The sequence below is a fragment of the Mercenaria mercenaria genome, chromosome 13, assembly GCF_021730395.1.
Source record: "Mercenaria mercenaria strain notata chromosome 13, MADL_Memer_1, whole genome shotgun sequence".
Taxonomy (NCBI): Eukaryota; Metazoa; Mollusca; class Bivalvia; order Venerida; family Veneridae; genus Mercenaria; species Mercenaria mercenaria.
The window spans coordinates 28,006,138-28,029,164 of NC_069373.1; the positions used below are offsets into that span (position 1 = coordinate 28,006,138).

General features: G+C 35.1%; 2 protein-coding genes across 3 annotated transcripts in view; one reads left to right on the plus strand and one right to left on the minus strand.

The window, feature by feature from the left end:
* The window catches only part of LOC123530466 (trichohyalin-like), a 149,832-nt gene extending 136,265 nt beyond the window's left edge, over nt 1-13,567 (minus strand). For both annotated transcript variants that reach the window (XM_053521380.1, XM_053521379.1), the window contains exon 1: nt 13,530-13,567. The gene's annotated coding sequence lies outside the window, so the exon portion shown is untranslated. The remainder of the gene's footprint in view (nt 1-13,529) is intronic.
* A 23-nt stretch (nt 13,568-13,590) lies between these two features.
* The window catches only part of LOC123529184 (protein piccolo-like), an 85,622-nt gene continuing 76,185 nt past the window's right edge, over nt 13,591-23,027 (plus strand). The window contains exon 1 of the mRNA XM_045309409.2: nt 13,591-13,725. Within this exon, the coding sequence (XP_045165344.2) occupies nt 13,716-13,725 (10 nt within the window). The 5' untranslated portion in view covers nt 13,591-13,715. The remainder of the gene's footprint in view (nt 13,726-23,027) is intronic.

Genomic DNA, 23,027 nt, shown 5'->3' on the forward strand with positions numbered 1-23,027 from the left:
TCGACTTAGAAATTTTTAGTTAAGGTTTTGTATGTAAGCTGGTATCTCAGTAACCACTTGTGGGAATGGATTGAAACTTCACACACTTATTCACTGTGATAAACTGACCTACACTGCACAGGTTCCATAACTCTATTTTACTTTTTTACAAAATTATGCCCCTTTTTCGACTTAGAAATTTTTGGTTAAGGTTTTGTATATAAGCTGGTATCTCAGTACTTAATAATGGGAATGGATTGAAACTTCACATACTTGTTCACTGTCATGATCTGACATGCACTAAGCAAGTCCCATAACTCTACTCTTTTTTTTTTCAAAATTATGTCCCTTTTTTTGACTTAGCAGTTTTGGTTAAGTTTTTGTATGTAAGCTGGTATCTCAGTATCCACAAATTGGAAAGGATCGAAACTTCACACACTTGTTCACTGTCATGATATGACATGCAGTACAGAGGTTCAATACCTCTACTTTGCATTTTACAAAATTATGCCCCTTTTTCAACTTTTGTATTAATTCAATTGACAAGGCTGTTGAATAGTCGAGCGTTGCTGTCCTCCGACAGCTCTTGTTTTTTTAAGATGCAGCCTTGAAATTTGGATGACATGTGCAGTTTTGCACACTAATCTTTAAACTGACTTTTAGTGACCATGAATATGACCTACTGCCCTACTTTCTTGTTTTTGAAGTGTTATTAAAGACATTTGTTCAAGCAAGCAACTTAACTCAGGTGAGCGAAACAGGGCCATCATGGACCTCTTGTTTTAAAGAAGACAGTTGTACATTTAATGTTTTTGACAATGATATTGTTTATCCTCCTACAACATTCTTTGTACTTATTGATATAAGCTATATTAATACATATTCACTGTATATGATAAAATGTATCAGATTACATGTTCTGTAGTATTACAATAAATCGATTGTTCTATTGTCTTCTGTAAACATTTTTCTTGTATGAACACTTTTTCAAAGTACTTTTCAGAAAACATGATACTGAGATATAATAAAAGGATAATAAGGTGAAGGATTTTGTTGTGGTTTCTTTGAACTTTTTCAGTGCAATAAAAAGATATAATATTTACATTGTGACATAAGGGTTGTCTGAAAATTAGGTTTGTCCATCATTATCCACATTTTTATCAAACTTAATTTATAAAGACTCATCTCAGTGCTTAACGTATATTCATACACATTATTAGAGGGTAATGACTGTTTAAGATACCTCACCTCAGTGCTTAACGCATATTCATACACATTATTCAATGTTATTGAATCTTTTAAGATACCTTGACACTTAACGCATATTCAGACACACATTATTCTAGGCTAATGACTTTTTACGATACCTCACCTCAGTGCTTAATGCATAATCAGACACATTATTCTGGGTTTATGACATTTCAAGATACCTCACCTCAGTGCTTAATGCATAATCAGACACATTATTCTAGGTTTATGGCTTTTCAAGATACCTCACCTCAGTGCTTAACACATATTTATACACATTAGTCCAGGTTAATGACTTTTCAAGACACCTCGCCTCAGTGCTTAACTCATATTCATACACTTTATTTAATGTTAATGACTCTTTAAGATACCTCACCTCAGTGCTTAACATATATTCATACAACGTTTAGAGCGTAATGACTGTCTAAGATACCTCACCTCAGAGCTTAACGCATATTCATACACATTATTCAATGTTATTGACTCTTTTAAGATACCTCGACTCTAAACGCATATTCAGACACACATTATTCTAGGCTAATGACATTTTTAAGATACCTCACCTCAGTGCTTAACGCATATTTATATACATTATTCAAAGTTAATGACTTTTCAAGACACCTCGCCTCAGTGCTTAATGCAAACTCATTCACATTATTTAAGGTTAAATGACTCTTTAAGATACCTCACCTCAGTGCTTAACCCATATTAATACACTTTATTTAATGTTGATGACTATTTAAGATACCTCACCTCAATGCTTAACGCATATTCAAACACATTATTCAATGCTATTGACTCTTTTAAGATACCTCACCTCAGTGCTTAACGCATATTCATAAACATTATTCTAGGCTAATGACTTTTGAAGATACCTCACCTCAGTGCTTAACGCATATTCAGACACATTATTCTCGGTTAATGACTTTTCAAGATACCTCACCTCAGTGCTTAACGCATATTTATATACATTATTCAAAGTTAATGACTTTTCAAGACACCTCGCCTCAGTGCTTAATGCATACTCATTCACATTATTTAAGGTTAAATGACTCTTTAAGATACCACACCTCAGTGCTTAACGCATATTCATAAACATTATTCTAGGCTAATGACTTTTGAAGATACCTCACCTCAGTGCTTAACGCATATTCAGACACATTATTCTAGGTTAATGACTTTTGAAGATACCTCACCTCAGTGCTTAATACATAATCAGACACATTATTCTAGTTTTATGGCTTTTCAAGATACCTCACCTCAGTGCTTAAAACATATTTATATACATTAGTCCAGGTTAATGACTGTCCAAGATACCTCACCTCAGTGCTTAACGTATATTCATACACATTCTAGGCTAATGACTTTTTTAAGATACCTCACCTCAGTGCTTAACGCATATTCGGACACATTATTCTAGGTTAATGACTTTTTAAGATACCTCACCACAGTGCTTAACGTATATTCAGACACATTATTCTAGGTTAATGACTTTTCAAGATACCTCACCTCAGTGCTTAATGCATAGTCAGACACATTATTCTAGGTTTATGGCTTTTCAAGATACCTCTCCTCAGTGCTTAAAACATATTTATATACATTAGTCCAGGTTAATGACTGTTCAAGATACATCACTTCAGTGCTTAACACATATTCATACACATTTTTAATGTTATTGACTGTTTTACAATACCTCGACTCTTAGCGCATATTCAGACAGACATTATTCTAAGCTTATGACTTTTTCAGATACCTCACCACCTCAGTGCTTAACGCATATTTATATACATTATTCTAGGTTAATGACTTTTCAAGACACCTCGCCTCAGTGCTTAATGCATACTCATTCACATTATTTAAGCTTAAATGACTCTTTAAGATACCTCACCTCAGTGCTTAACCCATATTAATACACTTTATTTAATGTTGATGACTATTTAAGATACCTCACCTCAATGCTTAACGCATATTCATACACATTATTCAATGCTATTGACTCTTTTAAGATACCTCACCTCAGTGCTTAACGCATATTTATATACATTATTCAAGGTTAATGACTTTTCAAGACACCTCGCCTCAGTGCTTAATGCATACTCATTCACATTATTTAAGGTTAAATGACTCTTTAAGATACCTCACCTCAGTGCTTAACCCATATTAATACACTTTATTTAATGTTGATGACTATTTAAGATACCTCACCTCAATGCTTAACGCATATTCATACACATTATTCAATGCTATTGACTCTTTTAAGATACCTCACCTCAGTGCTTAACGCATATTCTTAAACATTATTCTAGGCTAATGACTTTTGAAGATACCTCACCTCAGTGCTTAACGCATATTCAGACACATTTATCTAGGTTAATGACTTTTCAAGATACCTCACCTCAGTGCTAAACGCATATTTATATACATTATTCAAGGTTAATGACTTTTCAAGACACCTCGCCTCAGTGCTTAATGCATACTCATTCACATTATTTAAGGTTAAATGACTCTTTTAAGATACCTGACCTCAGTGCTTAACCCATATTAATACACTTTATTTACTGTTGATGACTGTTTAAGATACCTCACCTCAATGCTTAACGCATATTCATACACATTATTCAATGCTATTGACTCTTTTAAGATACCTCACCTCAGTGCTTAACGCATATTCATAAACATTATTCTAGGCTAATGACTTTTGAAGATACCTCACCTCAGTGCTTAACGCATATTCAGACACATTATTCTAGGTTAATGACTTTTGAAGATACCTCACCTCAGTGCTTAATACATAATCAGACACATTATTCTAGTTTTATGGCTTTTCAAGATACCTCACCTCAGTGCTTAAAACATATTTATATACATTAGTCCAGGTTAATGACTGTCCAAGATACCTCATCTCAGTGCTTAACGTATATTCATACACATTATTCTAGGCTAATGACTTTTTTAAGATACCTCACCTCAGTGCTTAACGCATATTCGGACACATTATTCTAGGTTAATGACTTTTTAAGATACCTCACCACAGTGCTTAACGTATATTCAGACACATTATTCTAGGTTAATGACTTTTCAAGATACCTCACCTCAGTGCTTAATGCATAGTCAGACACATTATTCTAGGTTTATGGCTTTTCAAGATACCTCTCCTCAGTGCTTAAAACATATTTATATACATTAGTCCAGGTTAATGACTGTTCAAGATACATCACCTCAGTGCTTAACACATATTCATACACATTTTTAATGTTATTGACTGTTTTACGATACCTCGACTCTTAGCGCATATTCAGACAGACATTATTCTAAGCTTATGACTTTTTCAGATACCTCACCACCTCAGTGCTTAACGCATATTTATATACATTATTCTAGGTTAATGACTTTTCAAGACACCTCGCCCCAGTGCTTAATGCATATTCATTCACATTATTTAAGGTTTAATGACTCTTTAGGATACCTCACCTCAGTGCTTAACCCATATTCATACACTTTATTTAATGTTAATGACTCTTTAAGATACCTCACCTCAGTGCTTAACGTATATTCATACACATTATTAGAGGGACATGACTGTTCAAGATACCTCACCTCAGTGCTTAACGCATATTCATACACATTATTCAATGTTATTGACTCTTTTAAGATACCTCGACTCTTAACGCATATTCAGACACACATTATTCTAGGTTAATGACTTTTTTAAGATACCTCACCTCAGTGCTTAACGCATATTTATACACATTAGTCCAGGTTAATGACTGTTCAAGATACCTCACCTCAGTGCTTAACGCATATTTATACACATTATTCTAGGATTAAGACTTTTCAAGATACCTCACCCCAGTGCTTAACGCATATTCATACACATTATACTAGGTTAATGACTTTTCAAGATACCTCACCTAAGTGCTTAACGCATATTTTTATACATTATTCTCGGTTAATGACTTTTCAAGACACGTCGCCTCAGTGCTTAATGCATACTCATACACATTATTTCAAGTTTAATTACTCTTTAGGATACCTCACATAAGTGCTTAACCCATATTCATACACTTTATTTAATGTTAATGACTCTTTAAGATACCTCACCTCAGTGCTTAACGTATATTCAAACACATTATTAAATAGAGATAGTACCTAAGTTTTTCAAATCATAGGTTTGAAGTTAAAAAACTTTGAAATGAAGACAAATGTCCATATATTTCTCAAAAACAGAAATATAGAAATATTTTTACCAGAAGTGTGGAGTTATGAGCATTTAATATTTTCATGTTAAAGAAAATTTTGTGATCAAGGAAATGTAACTCTTCTTGAACATGGAGAGCATAAACATCAAAGGGACATAATATAGTGAATATTTCCTAATTGGGTGCATTTGATTTAACATTCAACTTTGATCTGGATTGCTAAATAATGATCCATGATACTGTGTGCTAAAAAATTAGAACATCTGGAACAGTCTAATAACAGCAAAACTATGCTTTAGCAGAATGCAAATAGTTAAGCTCTAATTGGGACTCGAACCCAGGACCTCTCACACCTAAGGCAGACACTCTACCACTAACCTATAACAGCAGCAGCTTTAGCTATGCAGTTTAATTGCCTGGATAACATTGCGTGAACTGGAACAATAATCGGCGAACTCCGGACTATCGGCGTATTCGCTTTGTTACCTATTGGCAATTTTCGTGTAAGGAAAAAATATAATCTAAGTCTGCAAACATCATAATCGGTCAAATCTGCCCAAATTTCTCTGACGTTTTGTTCAGAGTATGAACTTACTAACTGGTAGTACCAGTGAAATATAACTTACACTGAATCTTTTATATTTGCCCTTTTAGCAGCTGTCAAACGGAAAAGACCGTGAGCTCTGTCCAAATATAAGTAATTATTTTACCAGTTTTGAGAGGATTTCAATTAATGGGAAATTACAGTTACAAACTAAATACCTTTCTGCAACACATGAAGTCATCAGCATTCACTGTCAATCGGTATTATGACTAAGACCGAGTGTCAATCATACATTTCAAAGATTACAGACAGAGTCTTTTGTTTACATTTTTTATCGTAACCGGTGCATTTGTAAAAATCACTTTAGTTTGAAAAATCAAAGTATGCGAAGAGCTATGGTACGGTCTCTATATTAAAGGCTAATGACTTTTTAAGATATCTCACCTCAGTGCTTAACGCATATTCAAACACATTATTTAATGCTATTGACTCTTTTAAGATACCTCACCTCTTAAAGCATTTTCAGACACACATTATTCTAGGCTAATGACTTTTTAAGATACCTCACCTCAGTGCTTAACGCATATTCAGACACATTTTTCTAGGTTGATGACTTTTCAAGATACCTCACCTCAGTGCTTAACGTATATTCAGACACATTTTTCTAGGTTTATGACTTTTCCAGATACCTCATCTCAGTGCTTAACACATATTTATACATATTAGTCCAGGTTAATGACTGTTCAAGATACCTCACCTCAGTGCTTAACGCATATTTATAAACATTATTCTAGGTTTATGACTTTTCAAGATACCTCACCCAAGTGCTTAACGCATATTCATACACATTATTCTAGGTTAATGACTCCTCAAGGTATCTCACCTCAATCCTTATCGCATATTCATACACATTTTTCTAGGTTAATGACTTCTTAAGATACCTCACCTCAGTGCTAAATTTACGCATATTTATAAACATTTTTTAATGTTAAGGACTCTTTAAGATACCTCACCTCATTGCTTTCCACATATTGATACACATTATTTAAGGCTGATGAATTTTTAAGATTCCTCACATCAATGCTTAACACATATTCAGACACATTTTTCTAGATTAATGACTTTTAAAGATACCTCACCTCAGTGCTTTACGCATATTCATACATATTATTTAATGTTAATGACTTTTAAAGATACCTCACCTCAGTGCTTAACGCATATTCAGACACATCATTCTAGGTAAATGACTTTTCTAGACACCTCACCTCAGTGCTTAACGCATATTCATACACAGTATTCTAAGTTATGACTTTTTAAGATACCTCACCTCAGTCCTTAAGGAACATTTAGACACATTGTTCTAGTTTTATGACCTTTAAATATACCTCACCTCAGTGCTTAACACGTATTTATACACACTGTTCTGGGTTAATGACTTTTCAAGATACCTCACCTCAGTGCTTAACGCATATTCAGACACATCATTCTAGGTTTATGACTTTTCAAGATACCTCAACTAAGTGCTTAACGCATATTCAGACACATTATTCTAGGTTTATGACTTTTCAAGACACCTCGCCTCAGTGCTTAACGCATATTTAGACACATTATTCTCGGTTAATGACTTTTCAAGACACCTCGCCTCAGTGCTTAACGCATATTTAGATACCTAACCTCAATGCTTAACGCATATTCAGATACATTATTGTAGGTAAAATACTTTTTAAGAGACCTCACCTCAGTCCTTAACGAATATTCAGACACATCATTCTAGTTTTATGACCTTTCAAGATACCTCACATCAGGGCTTAACACCTATTTATACACATTATTCTAGGTTAATGACTTTTCAAGATACCTCATCTCAGTGCTTAACGCATATTCATACACATTATTCTATGTTAATTTAATGACTTTTCAAGACACCTCACCTCAGTGCTTAACGCATACTTATATACATTATCCTAGGTTAATGACTTTTCAAGGTACCTCACCTCAGTCCTTAACACATATTTATACACACTATTGGACAAAAATTATTGTAATTGACACTCGTCCAAGTCTTTTTTAAGTCTTTATTACATATTGAGACACATTATTCGTGGTATACTACTTCTTAAAACACCTCCCCCAGTCCTTAACGTATATTCAGACACATTATTCTAGGTTAATGACATTTCAAGATACCTCACCTCAGTGCTTAACACATACACATAACTAGACAGAAACGTTTGTAAATGACATCTCGTCTCAGTCCTTATTATATATCCAGAAACATCGATTGTTCTGGGTGAATGACTTTTAATGAGACTTCAGTCCTTAATGCATATTCATACACATTATTCTAGGTTACCTACCGCCTTTGTCTATGAACACCTTTTAGGCCATTTTAGAGGTGTATTACAATTACCATACCTATCCTAATTCTTCTGTTTACACGAAAAAAAAAATTATGACGAAAAATCTCAAGTGCCTATAGAGGGACTGAACACAAGCCGCTCGGACATAGTCCAATGCTATAAACACTGAACAAAATTGTGCGACACACTTCACCGTTTTCATTGATTAGATTTAACGTTATGGGTAGGCGATCGTAACAAAATTCAGTGGAATCATGAGAAGTCCGTGCATGTCATTTTCGGTGCTGCCGAGATTGACTCCATAAATAATAGTATCACTTGTTTAAAAAAGTCAGTTTTAAGTGAAAAAATTCAGATCAGTTTTACTTATCTTGACAATTGATATCTCTACAGCTTTAACATTCAATTCTAAAGAGGTCTTGATATCTGACTGAAAGTGAATACGGGTATACCATTTGATTGGTTCATGAAACACGCCATTTTATTTTACTAAAAAGAAATAATGACAATTATATAATTGTCAAAAAATACAAATACCAAAAATTGCCTCCCAGTTAAGTTTTAGTCTGCTTATAAGACTTTGGACGAATTTCTGTACAATTAACTTAGAATATAAATAAGGAATTGTATTTTAGAAAATAACCCAATTAAATGTTTGTGCTATATTCCGGACGTCTCTGAAATATGACTGACAGTTTTAAACATATTTAAAGGCAGTTTTTAGGTAGTGTTAATTGGTGAGAAGCTGGTCAAAGTACAAAAAATGTACGTTTCTCTTTTTCTGAAAAATGTTCCAATTGTGCTGTGCTGAATGTCGTTAAATCATAACAAATTAACGGTTGATAATTTTAGGCATTTAAATATTTTGCAATGTATGAGGTTTTGACGACATGACAGTCCTTCATTTGTGTAAAACTGTCTGTTTTCTGGATTCTATACTCTTATTGACTTTACTGAGATCCACAAGTAACTGACGTAAATCAGATGTGGAAGACTAGAACGACTTTAACGAGATAATGCTTATTGAAATCGCTGCCATGTCACTGAAAACAGAGGCATATAACTACAAACCTCTGAATTAGTAGTACTCCAAGAAGATAAAAGGTTTTCATATCTTCTCGATGGTGTGCGCGCAGTTTTTAGCAAGTTTCGCAGTGCATTCTTGCCGAGCGCCGATCAGGGTATATTCCCGTGGAATTAATTAACGTTACAGTATCTCTCGAAAACTACTAACATTTATATTTTCTATAGATCATAAGTTCTCTGTAAAGTTATATCATATCTACATCGCCTATCATTCCAGGATTCTTGATATTCGATACACTGCTTGTAAAAATGCAAAAGATATGATGACACTCACCTTCTTTTATCGCGACGTGCACTACCTCGGAAGTTCCGACAGAGCAGTTTACCGTATACCTCTTAAAGAGGTAGCTCTGTAGTTTACCAGGCGTGCAAACATGCAAGGATTTTTCATGCAAAACAAAATGTCATGTTCTAATTGCTGACAGATATATTTACAGGTGCGTATTTTGTTATATTAATAGTATCCGATAAATTATAGCACACACTGTCTTCTTCGTTCTTGTTCTTCAAATTATTTATATATGATACAAACGTTTTACAAATCTGAAACAAAATTTGACAATGTAAAACAAGGAGGCATGTAGGTAACTCAGTTATCATTCTCGGAATAGGTCTGCATAGTGTTTAAATTTAAGATAGTGAGGATATTTGAAAACATCCTTCGCTTCGCTCGCTCGGTTCACAAAATCCTTCACAGGTCTTTAAACACAGTGCATACCTATTCCTCCAACAATAACTATTACTAAATGACTTTTCAAAGATACCTCACCTCAGTGCTTAACACATAATTACACATGTGATTGGACACAAATAATTGCAAATGACACCTCGACTCAGTCCTCATTAAATATTCAGACACATTATTCGTGGTAAATAACTTTTTAAGACACCTCACGTCAGTTCTAACGCAAATTCAGACACATTATTCTAGGTTAATGACATTTCAAGACACCTCCCCTCACTGCTTAATACATATTTATACACATTATTACACAGAAATGATTTTAAATGACACTTCCGGTCAGTTCTTACTCAGACACATTGTTCTACGTAAATGACCTTTAAAGACACCTCACCACAGTCCTTAACGCATATTCAGACATATTATTCTAGGTAAATAACTCTTCAAGATACCTGACCCCATTGCTTAACACAAATTGATACACATAATTGGACAGAAATCATTGTAAATGACACCTCGTCTCATGAACGCATATTCAGACACATTGTTCTAGGTAAATGAATTTTAAAGACACCTCACCTCAGGACTTTTCAAAAGTACCTCACCTCAATGCTTAACAACATATCTATACACTTTATTGGACAGAAATGATTGTAAATTACACCTTAATTGTGTCAGTCCTTATTACATATCCAGATACATTGTTCATGGTAAATGACTTTTTAAGAGACCTCACACCAGTCCTTAATGCATATTCAGACACATTATTCCAGGAAAATGACTTTTCAAGGTACCTCACCTCAGAGAATAACATATATTTATAAACATTATTGGACAGAAATGATTGTAAATGACACCTCGTCTCAGTCCTTATTACATACTAGTATTCAGACACATTGTTCCAGGCAAAAGACTTTTTAACACACCTCACTTCAGTGCTTAACACATATTGATACACATTATTGGACAGAAATTATTGTAAATTACACCTCGTAACAGTCCTTATTACATATGCAGGCACATTTTGTTCTTGGTAAATGCCTTTTCAAGATACCTCACCTCAGTCCTTAACGCATATTTACACACATTATTGGACATAAATGATTTTAAATGACACCTCCTCTCATTTATAATTACATATTCAGACACATTGTTCCAGGTAAATGATTTTAAGACACGTCACCTCAGTCCTTAATGAATATTTAGTACTTAACACATATATATACATATCATTGGACAGAAATGATTGTATATGACACCTCGTCTCAGTTCTTATTACATATTGAGACACATTGTTCTAGGTAAATGACTTTTCAAGACATTTCATCTCAGTCCTTAACGCATAATTACACCCACTGTTCTAGGTAAATGACTTTTGAAGGCACCTCGCCTCAGTCCTTAACGCACATTCAGACCCATTGTTCTAGGTTAATGACTCTTGAAGATACCTCACCTCAGTGCTTAAAACATATCTATACACTTTATTGGACAAAAATGATTGTCATTGACACCTCGTCTCAGTCCTGCTCTCGGTTAATAATGTTTCAAGACAACTATCCTCAGCCCTTAACGCATATTCTGATCCTTTGTTCTAGGTGAATGACTTTTTAAGACATTTCAACTCAATTCTTTACGTTTATTCAGACACATTGTTCTAGGTAAATACATAACTTTTTATGACACCTCACCTCAGTCCTTAACGCATGTTCAGACACATTATTCTAGGTTAATAACTTTTCAATATACCTCATCTCAGTGCTTAACACATTTCTATACATATTATTGGAAAGAAATGATTGTAAATGACAACTCGTCTCAGTCCTTATTACATATTCTGACAAATTGTTCTAGGTAAATGACTTTCCAAGATAACTCATCTCAGTGCTAAACACATATTTATACACATTGGCCAGAAGTGATTGTAAATGACACCTAGTCTCAGTCCTTATTACATATCCAGACACATTGTTCTAGGTAAATGGCTTTTCAAGACACCTCTGCCCAGTCCTTAACGCATATTCAGACACACTGTTCTAGGTAAATGTCTTTTTAAGACACCACACCTCAGTACTTAACGCATGTTCAGACACATTGTTTTCTGTAAATTGCTTTTTAAGACACCTCACCTCAGTCCTTAACGCATATTCAGACACATTGTTCTAGGTTAATGACTTTTTATGACACCTCACCTAAGTGCTTAACCCAAATTCAGACACATTATTCTAGGTTAATGACTTTTCAAGATACCTCAACGAAGGGCTTAATACATATTTATACACATTATTGGACATAAATTATTGTAAACGACACCTCATCTCAGTCCTTATCATACATTCAGACACATTTTTCAAGATCAATGACTTTTATAGACACCTCACCTCAGTCCTTAACATATATTCAGACACATTGTTCTAGGTAAATGACTTCTCAAGACAACTCACCTCAGTTCTCATATTAAGACACATTATTCTAGGTAGATAACTGTTTAATTTATCTCACCTCATGTGTTCATCACATATTCAGATAGATTATGCTAGGTAAATGACCTTTCAAATAGTCTTCTACAAATATTCTGGCATTTTTTCAAGGTAGATGACTTTTAAGACACCTCACGTCATGCATTACCATGTATTTTTCAGAGGGGGCCCGGGCACCCGGCAACCCCCCCCCCCCACACTATGGATCCGCGCATGTATATATTGTGTATATTTAATAATGCAAAGTGTACAATAATTTGCACAGGAAAATTTTGTTATTAATTTATGATGAATGAAATATAATCTTTTTATCGCTACTATTCTACTATTCTTTGACTTGTTACATTTTACAAGATGATTATCTACAGATGTGCCCTAGGAGAAACTTTTGCCATTCTTTAACTTGTAATTATAAAGAATATATTATTATGAGCCTGTGGTCGAAATGTCTTGGGGTCGAAAGCTTTGTTTAATGTAAGGCGGAGCTAATTATTCCTCTCCTCAGTGCTTACAGACACGCCCCTCGCCTGACACACTACATTTTATCGCATCTCTAAATTTTTTGAGCATGTTACCGGAAAAAAAGAATTTTTTTTTTTAGGCCTAAGCATTTCTCAAAATCAAGCCACAAATGTTTCTGTCTCATTTAGAACATTTAAGGGATAGTATGTTTTCTAAATTACGTAACTTCAGACTTTGCTACTTCATAAAATTCAAAAATGCATACAACACATGATTGATATGAAAAGCTCTGTCGATCAACGTAATGAACAAGAAATTGTGTCGCGAAAATGCATGTCACACATACAGAAATAAGCGGAAATAAGAGATTGCAAAGTATGGTGGGTGCGATTGGGAAGAAATTACACTTTTAATAAGCACACTTATTTTTTTTGCTGAAAGTAGCTTGTGAATTGCAGTGAAATTGTATTGTCAGCCTTTAAAAAACATTACCTATGTGGCAGCCATTTGTAAACAACCTGTCTCTCAATGACGTCATCACAAATATTATCACGTGATACTCCCGGAAGTGCTAAAATTATGAAAATAAAAGTTATGGAAGTGTAAATTGTTGAAATGTTTGGATTTGTAGGTTCTCAAAACTTCTTCAAGTAATACCAGTATGAACCACAACTAAATATGGATCAAGGTAATAATTATTAAAGCAATTATGACGTAGAACAGATGCATTAAACTAAATCGTTCATTGAAAATTATCACACCTCTCACTCTGCTAACCTATAATTTTGAGTTCCTTATTTACAACGTCAAGTATCTTGATGTTCTAGTGGTGAATCACTGATATGCTTGACTGTCAGTCCAGAGGTTCGAACAAATCATCGTCAAGGCTCTTAAATATTCTGAGATACTCGTGCAAGGCGTTTATCTAGTCCAAGTAATAGGACGTTTTGGGACAGCGTGTAGTTGAACTAATCCGACGTATACAGTTTGTTTTATAATGTAACAGTTTAACTGCGGTGGCTACAAAGGTCAAAAATTAAAAAGCAGCCACTCAGTGACAGTAAGCTTGTCTAGGACAGTGTGATAACTCTTGAGTGTCGCTGTCCCATCATGTCCAAACTTATTCTGCTTATTTCTCCGAATTTCTGTTAGGAAATCCCCAATGAAATCCGTTACGAATGTTTTCTGGTACATGTTCAATGTATTTTTAACGATAACATCTCTGATAGTTATAATTTATGTTGAAATAAAAGCATAAAATTGCCTCGCTGACATTTTTTTAATGTATATTTTGTGTTTTGTTTCTGCAATTTAATGTCATCGGCAGTCCGCTGTGTTTTGAAACTGGTGTCAGGGTAGATTTCTCCTCGCACCTGTTTACACATATTTCCGAAGATTTAAGTCTCTTTTTTTAAAATTATGAGTTATATTCAACCCATTTGAAGTTTCTACATGAATATTAATGTTTAATTTATTGTAGCAAGTAAGTTTGACCAGTATGACTTTTTTTGATTTTTTAACGTCTTCGTTTTCCTAACAGTAAAATGCAGATACGGCTTAGAGGGATGACAACTATAAAATAAGTCATCCCAATAGGCCAGATAAGGTGTAAAAAAAAATTGTTGGTTTCCGGTATCCCAACCTACCCTAAATTTTTGGCCCGACCCTAAATGTTTTTATGGCCTTGGAGAATATTTTTTCAATTTTTTAAGAAAAAAATTGCAAAACTGCACTTTTTATGCTTTAAACATGGTCAGTGATGTTAGAAATCAACTTAGTGATGCTCTAAGGCATAATCCCCTGATTTGTATTCATTTTATTACACAAAAATAATTTCTGAAAAGTCTCCCTTAATAAAAAAAAATTCCAAAAAAAACCATTTTTCGACCTACCTACCTTAATTTCTTTTAACAAATTACCGGAAACAAAGAATTTTTTTTAGGCCTAAGTAAGGCTAAGTCGTTCATCCAACTGTGTGTGCAGTACCAGAGGCCAAGACCTGACATAGCATTTTTTTTACATTTTGACTTCTATCAGTTGTGTGGCTTATATTAAAAATTAAACATAATATGTAAAGTAACAAATAATGAAAGTTGAAGGTGAAATGAGCATGTACCAAAATAATTTTTAAACTGTTACTGGTTAATGTTTGCAATCACCAGGGTTATCCACAGACCCTTTCAGCCAGGCGGTGTACCCGGCTAAAATATCTTAGCGCCTGGTTATAAAATTTTAGTATACAAATTGTCAAGCACACATCTTATCACCTGTATACATAACCAGCCGATAAATACCTGTTTTGATCATGCTCGGAGGCAAAATCGATATTGTTATAGTCACGGAACTTATTTACGGACAGTGTTACATACAATTGGCTCATTTTACAGCAACTTATCAAATTGTAATTTCATTTTCTTGCACAACAATTTTTGCAAACCTCATTTTATGTTGAGGTGAAATCCAAGCGTTAAAGTACTTGTAAATACTAGTACAGAAATTAGTTATGTTTTGCATACCATTCCATATTTTGTCTAAACTGTTTGGTATATGTATATGGTTTTGAAGCTTTAAACACTTGCTTACCATCATGGTCACACATTGCCATATAGTGCAACTGCAAGACTTATAATCCAAATCCACAAATAATCAATACAGGTACATTGCTATTTTGGCTTTTGTAGCTATATAGAGACTTCATTTATGGTTTGATTTGATACAAACTTGCAAAATATACAACAAAAGATCTTGGATTCGATGATGCACCCGTCAGATCCAGTCATGGCCCCTGATTGACCCCTGAAAGAGCCAAAATTTGATAATTTTTACCTTGTGAACATGATAAAAGTGATATTTCACATTCGATTTTAACCACATTTACACACAACTTAAGTCGCAATAAGATCTCAGTTCCTTTTGAAAACCGGCTAGATTCCAACATGGGTTCTAGAGTAACTGCCCTATTTATTTTCTATTTTGGCCCTTTCAGCCATATATAGGTTTGATTTATGCTAACTTGCATGTAGAATGTTTATCTTGGTGATCTCTAGGCCAAGTTAGAAACTGGGTCATGTGGGGTCAAAAACTAGGTTACCAGGTCAAATCAAAGTAAAAGCTTGTTAACACCCTAGAGGCCACATTTATGACCCTATCTTTATGAAACTTTGTCAGATTGTTTGTCTTGATGATTCCTATGCCAAATTCTGTATTGGGTCATATGGGTTCAAAAACTAGGTCACCAGGTCAAATCGAAGGAAAAGCTTGTTAACACTCTTGAGGCCACATTTATGACCCTATCTTCATGAAACTTGGTCAGAATGTTTATCTTGAGTTGATGATTCTTAGGCCAAGTTCGAAAATGGGTCATGTTGGGTGAAAAACTAGGCCAATCGCTCAAATCTCAGGAAAAGCTTGTTAACACTCTAGACGCCATATTTTTGATCCTATCTTCATGACACTTGGTAAGAATGTTTATCTTGATGATTCCTAAGCCAAGTTTGAAACTGGGTCATGTTGGGTCAAAAACCAGGTCACCACTCAAATCAAAGGAAAAGCTTGTTGAAACTGTAGAGGCCACAATTATGACCCTACATGAAACTTGGTCAGAATGTTTATCTTGATGATTCCAAGGCCAAGTTTTACAGGTGAGCGATATAGGGTCATCATGACCCTCTTGTTTGTGTTTGGGGTGTATCTTGTGAAATTTTAATTTAGCATTTTAATTTGTTTACTTCAAACACATCACTGCAGCTAGATATTTTGTTTCAAAATGAATACACTCTTCCTTTTAAATAAAGTTCTTTAGATTTTCAGAAGCAACCTCTAGTTTAATTTTAGCTTGCTGAAAGCAGGCCACAGGTTTGTTTTCCTTTTAGTAAAACAAACTGATTTACTATTACTAGATGTAGTTGTAACAAATGCTGTGATGTACAATGTTTGAAAGTGATATCAAAACAGCCATTCATCTAGCCATTCACTGATTCAGTTCAATCTCATATAGAGATGTAACCTTGTCCTTCTTATTTAATTAATCAGTTATTACAATACCATGAATTGGGTAATTCTCCAGGTTAGATGTAAATCTGCCTCTTTTCCTACTGGTATGTCAATGAACTTCAAGATATGTGTTTTAGACTGATTTCGAATACTTACAGGTCATTAGCATCATTGACAATTGTGTATCATACATGTAAGGGCATATTAGGGCATATTAGACGATGTATGACTGGTGTTTAGAGTCTATAAAGCATTCAGTGACATTTACACATGGTGTTACTGTCCCATTTGTGGTAATGTAGACAACAGTGATACTATATAATTGGTCAATGTCATTAGAGTACTTCTACAGGATTGCTCTCAAAACACTTCTTCACCAGTAATTAAATATTTTTTTTTTAATTAAAACACTCTAAATTCTGCTTAAGTTAGAAACTGCTGCTGAGAATAATGTCAGAGGAAATAATTACCTGAATGAATAACTTTTTCTCTGTCTGTATATGTAGCTGCTGCCATTTTTCTCAGCAGTAAAAGGCTTTTTGTTGCTGGGGTCGGGTTTTGGAGACATATTGATTTACTCCTGTCTGTGTGTGTGTCTGTTACAAATCTTGTCTGCACTCTAAGTCGAACGTTTCTCATCCGATCTTTACCAAACTTGAACAAAATGCGTTTGACCATAAATCCTCGGCCAAGTTCAATAACTAGCTAAATCGGCCCAGGCACTTCTAAATTATGGCTCTTGAATTACCGAAAATCAGCCTTTTTAGCTCATCTGTCACGTAGTGACAAGGTGAGCTTTTGTGATCGTCCGTTGTCCGTCCGTCCACAATTTCCTTGTGAACACGATAGAGACCACATTTTGTATTTGATTTTAATCAAACTTGCACACAACTTGTATGGGCATAATATCTCGGATCCTTTCGAAAACTGGCCATATCACATCATGGGTTCCAGAGTTGTGGCCCCTTAATGGGCCAAAAATCGCCATTTTTGGCTTGTGAACATGATACAGACCACATTTTGCTATCAACTTTAATCAAACTTGCACACAACTTGTTTTGGCATAATATCTCGGTTCCTTTCGAAAACTGGCCAGATCCCATCATGAGTTCCAGAGTTATGGCCCCTTAAAGGGCCAAAATATGCTAGTTTTTGGCTTGTGAACACGATAGAGACACATTTTGCAATCAACTTTAATCAAACTTGCACACAGCTTGTATTGGCATAATATCTCAGTTCTTTTCGAAAACTTACCAGATCCCATCATGGGTTGCGGAGTCATGGCCCCTTAAAGGGCCAAAATTTGCTATTTTTGGCTTGTGAACATGATAGAGACAACATTTTGCAATCAACTATAATCGAACTTGCACACAACTTGTATTGGCATAATATCTTGGTTCCTTTCGAAAACTGGCCAGATCCCATCATGGGTTCCAGAGTTATTACCCCTTAAAGGGCCAAAATTTGCTATTTTGGCTTTTGCAGCCATGTAGAGACTTCATAAAGATTTGATTTGATACAAACTTGCAAAATATCTTCAACAACAATAAATCTTGGATTCCATGATGAATTCTTCAGATCCAATCATAGGTTCCGGAGTTGTGGCCCCTGATTGACCTCTAAAAGAGCAAAAATTAGGTAATTTTTACCTTGTGAACATGATAGAAGTGACATTTTATATTTGATTTTAACCACACTTACACACAATTTAAGTCACAATAAGATCTTGGTTCCTTTCAAAAACCTGCTAGATTCCGTCATGGGTTCTAGAGTTACTGCCCCTGAAAGGGGCAAAATTTTCTATTTTGGCCATTTCAACCATATAGAGGTTTCATTAATGCTTTGATTTGATAAAACTTGCACAGAATGGTTATCTTGATGATCTCTAGGCCTGGATCGAAACTGGGTCATGTTGATCAAAAACTAGGTCATCAGGTCAGATCCAAGGAAAAGCTTGCTAACAACTTAAAGGCCCCATTTATGACCCTATCTTCATGAAACTGGTCAGAATGTTTCAAAACTGTCAATGGATTCAACAGTCCAAGGAAACTGGGTCATATGGGTCAAAAGCTAGGTCAACAGGTCAAATCAAAGGAAAAGCTTGTTAACCCACTTGTTCATTTGATGTGCATGAAACTTGGTCAGAATGTTCGTCTGCATGAAATATCGTAAGAATTTTTAACTGGGTCATGTGGGGTCAAAAACTAGGACACCAGGTCAAATCAAAGAATAAGCTTGGTTACACCCTAGGGGGCACATTTTTGATTCTATCTTCATAAATTTTGGTCAGAATGTTTGTTATCATGAGATCTTGGACGATTTCAAATCTGGGTCACGTGGGTTCAAAAACTAGGTCACTAGGTCAAATCATAGGAAAAGCTTGTATACACTCTAGAGGCCATTTTTTTTTGTCCCAATCTTCCCGAAACTTTGTCAGGATGTTTGTTTTCATGAAATTTTGTACAAGTTCGAATCTGGGTCATGTGGGATAAAAAAACTAGGTCACTAGGTCAAATCAAAGAAAATGCTTGTTTACACTCAAGAGGCCACGTTTTTTGGTTCAATTTTAATGAAAATTGGTCAGAATATTTGTCTCCATGAAATCACTAGGTAAAACATGTTTACACTGTTATGGTGTGTTACACAGGTGAGCGACTTAGGGCCATCTTGGCCCTCTTGTTACTCTTGTCCACGCTCTAAGTTGAACATTTCTCATCAGAGCTTCACCAAACTTTAACAAAATGTGTTTGACCATAAGTCCTCGGCCAAGTTCAATAACTAGCCAAGTCGGCCCAGGCACTTCGGAATAATGGCCCTTGAATTACCGAAAAACAGCCTTTTTACTCTTGTCCGTGCTCTAAGTCGAACATTTCTCATCCGATCTTCACCAAACTTGAACAAAATGTGTTTGACCATAAGTGCTCGGCCAAGTTCGATAACTAGCCAAATCAGCCCAGGCACTTTGGAATCATGGCCTTTGAATTGCTGAAAATCAGCCTTGAACTCTTGTCCGTGCTCTAAGTCGAACATTTCTCATCCGATCTTCACCAGACTTGAACAAAATGTGTTTGACCATAAATCCTCGGCAAAGTTTGATCACTAGCCAAATCAGCCCAGGCACTTCGGAATTATGGCCCTTGAATTACCGTAAATTGGCCTTTTTACTCTTGTCCGCGCTCTAAGTAAGTTGAACATTTCTCATCCAAATCTTCACCAAACTTGAACCAAATGTTTTTGACCATAACTCCTCGGCAAAGTTCATTAACTAGCCAAATTGCCCAAGGCACTTCAGAATTATAGCCCTTGAATTAACCAATATCAGCCATGAAAAAACAGTATATAAAGCAGGGCCCACACTGGGCTGAAAAAAGTTGGAGCCACCTTTTTTCTCGGGAAGGGTAGGGAGGGTGCTGGAGAGGTTTCCCTTCCCGCGGCGCGTTGAAAATTTTTGTTACTTCCCATAAGCAAATGGTGATATTCTAGCTATATAGGGGGACTTTTGAATGAAAGTGGGTATACCTCTAAAGCAAGTTTTGTATTTTAAAATGTTGTTGGATGTTTGAAGCAACCTGTCTGAAATATTTTTCCATTACAGCTTCTTTTTGTCGTGGGCCTACTATGTAAATGCATGGCCCGGGGGCTGTGTTTTTGGTGCTCTGTGCTTCCCAGAAATCTACCCTGATACAGGATTACATTTCAAATCCATTCCTAACTTTTAAAGACATTCAAAAAACTTGGCAAACACTTTTACTAATTACTTACTAAGATCACAGACACGGGTCCAGTGTATTTTTTTTTTTTTTTTTTTGATTAATATAAAAAAACAACCTTTTTTCACAGAAATATGCTTTCTATATGCCGGTCACAGTGTCGTGTATGATATTGTGACCGGATTTTTTGTCATCATTTTTTTTTCATTTGACAAACATACAAAAAGTATATTTGTGTGAAAAAAAAGGATTTTTATATTAAACAAAAAATACACTGGACCCGTGCCTGTGACTAACATACTGTCTGACGGTGGCGACAACGTTAAAAAATTCATCAAACCATTCATTATTTTGCCGATTTATTTATTAATTATTTGATCCATGGAAATTAAAGACATCAATCATTTAATCTGCCGTAATGACAACAAAACAAAAAGATTATTTTAACCCGATAATCGGTTGCTAATTGATTGCAAATTGCATCTTCTCGCGTGTCAAGATGTTTAATACACATTGTTATATGTAAAGTAAACGCAGACTGGGTAGTACTATCCCGAAATAAGTTAATTTTATAAGGTAAAATTATCGGAACCAGTCAACTCTTTTTTAACAAAATTTCTCGGAGGTTACGATTTAGAACGTCTGAAACAAAATGGCGGTCCAAATAACGAACATTTTTTCATTTTCGCCACTCGAGATTTTTCTTCGCCACTTTCATCGCAGATTCGCCAAATGGCTCGAGTGGCGAACGACAGCGTGGGCCTTGTAAAGACTGACTTACTATTTAGATGATTAGGCAGTTGTGGGAGACATGCGTTTTTCTCAAAAGCAGCTCTAGTTTTTCTCAGCAGTAAAAGGCTTTTTGTTGGCGGGGTAGGGTTTACTGTCTTTATTCTCAGAAGTAAAATACTTTATGTTGCTGGGGTTGGGTTTTCTGTCATTTTTCTCGGCAGTAAAAGGCTATTTGTTGCTGGGGTAGGGTTTTCTGTCTTTATTCTCAGAAGTAAAATACTTCAAAAAAATGTTGCTGGGTTTGGTTTTTTTGTCATTTTTCTCAGTTATAAAGGACTTTATTTTGCTGGAGTAGGGTTTTCTGCCTTTATTATCCCCCGCCGATGAAATGGGGAGGCGGGTATTGAAATGGCGTTGTCCGTCAGTCCGTCCGTCCGTCTGTCCGTCCGCAGCCATTTCTCAGTAACTACTTGGTAGAATTTCATGAAACTTGAAATAAACATGAACCAACATACTGCGATGATGCCTGTCAAGTTTTTTTTTTGATAGGTCAATTTCCCTCAGAGTTACTGCCCTTGATTTAATGAAAAATGTCTGTCTGTAGCCATTTCTCAGTAACTAACAGGTAGAATTTCATCAAATTTGAAATAGACATGAACCAAGATACTGTGCTGATGCCTGTCAAGTTTTTTTTTTGATAGGTCAATTTCCCTCAGAGTTATTGCCCTTGATTTTATGAAAAATGTCCGTCTGTAGCCATTTCTCAGTAACTAGCAGGTAGAATTTCATCAAACTTGAAATAGACATGAACCAAGATACTGCAACGATGCCCTTCAAGTTTTTTTTTCAATTGGTCAATTTTCCATATAGTTATTGCCCTTTGATTGTTTAAAAATCCACAGATCTGTACATAACAAACCAACCAATTGGAAGAATTTCATTAAACTTCTTTCATTCTTTTCCATGAACATTTATTATAAACATGTGATGTTGTGTACCTACACCTGGTCACCACCTTACCTTGGTCACCCCCCCTCCCCCTCACCCCCCACCATTTTTTTTTTCATTTTTCGTTTTCTATCAATATTTATAATCAACACGTAAACTGTTGTATCCTCACCCCAGCCCCCACCCCCCACCCAAACAAACCATTCATTTTCTTTTAATTTGATTTGGACTAATGAAATTATTTGCTTCTTGGTAACATTCTTAACTTTTTCCTGGATATATTTTTTTGCCGTTCCTCAACTCTGACCCTTTCGGCGGGGGATTCCAATTCATCGAATTTGCTTGTTGATTTATTCTTAGCAATAAATAACTTTATTTTGTTGGTGTAGGGTTTCTGTCTTTTTTCTCAAAAGTAAAGGACTTGATTTTGCTGGAGTAGGTTTTTCTGTCATTTTTTTCAGTAGTGAAAGGCTTTTGATCAAGTCATGTTTTGAGTTAAATTGAGTAGCAGAAAGCAGTCATGTTTTCTGTCATTATTCTTGAAGCAATAAAAGACTTTATTTATTTGATCATTATTTGATATTGATTACAAATTTAATAAAATACT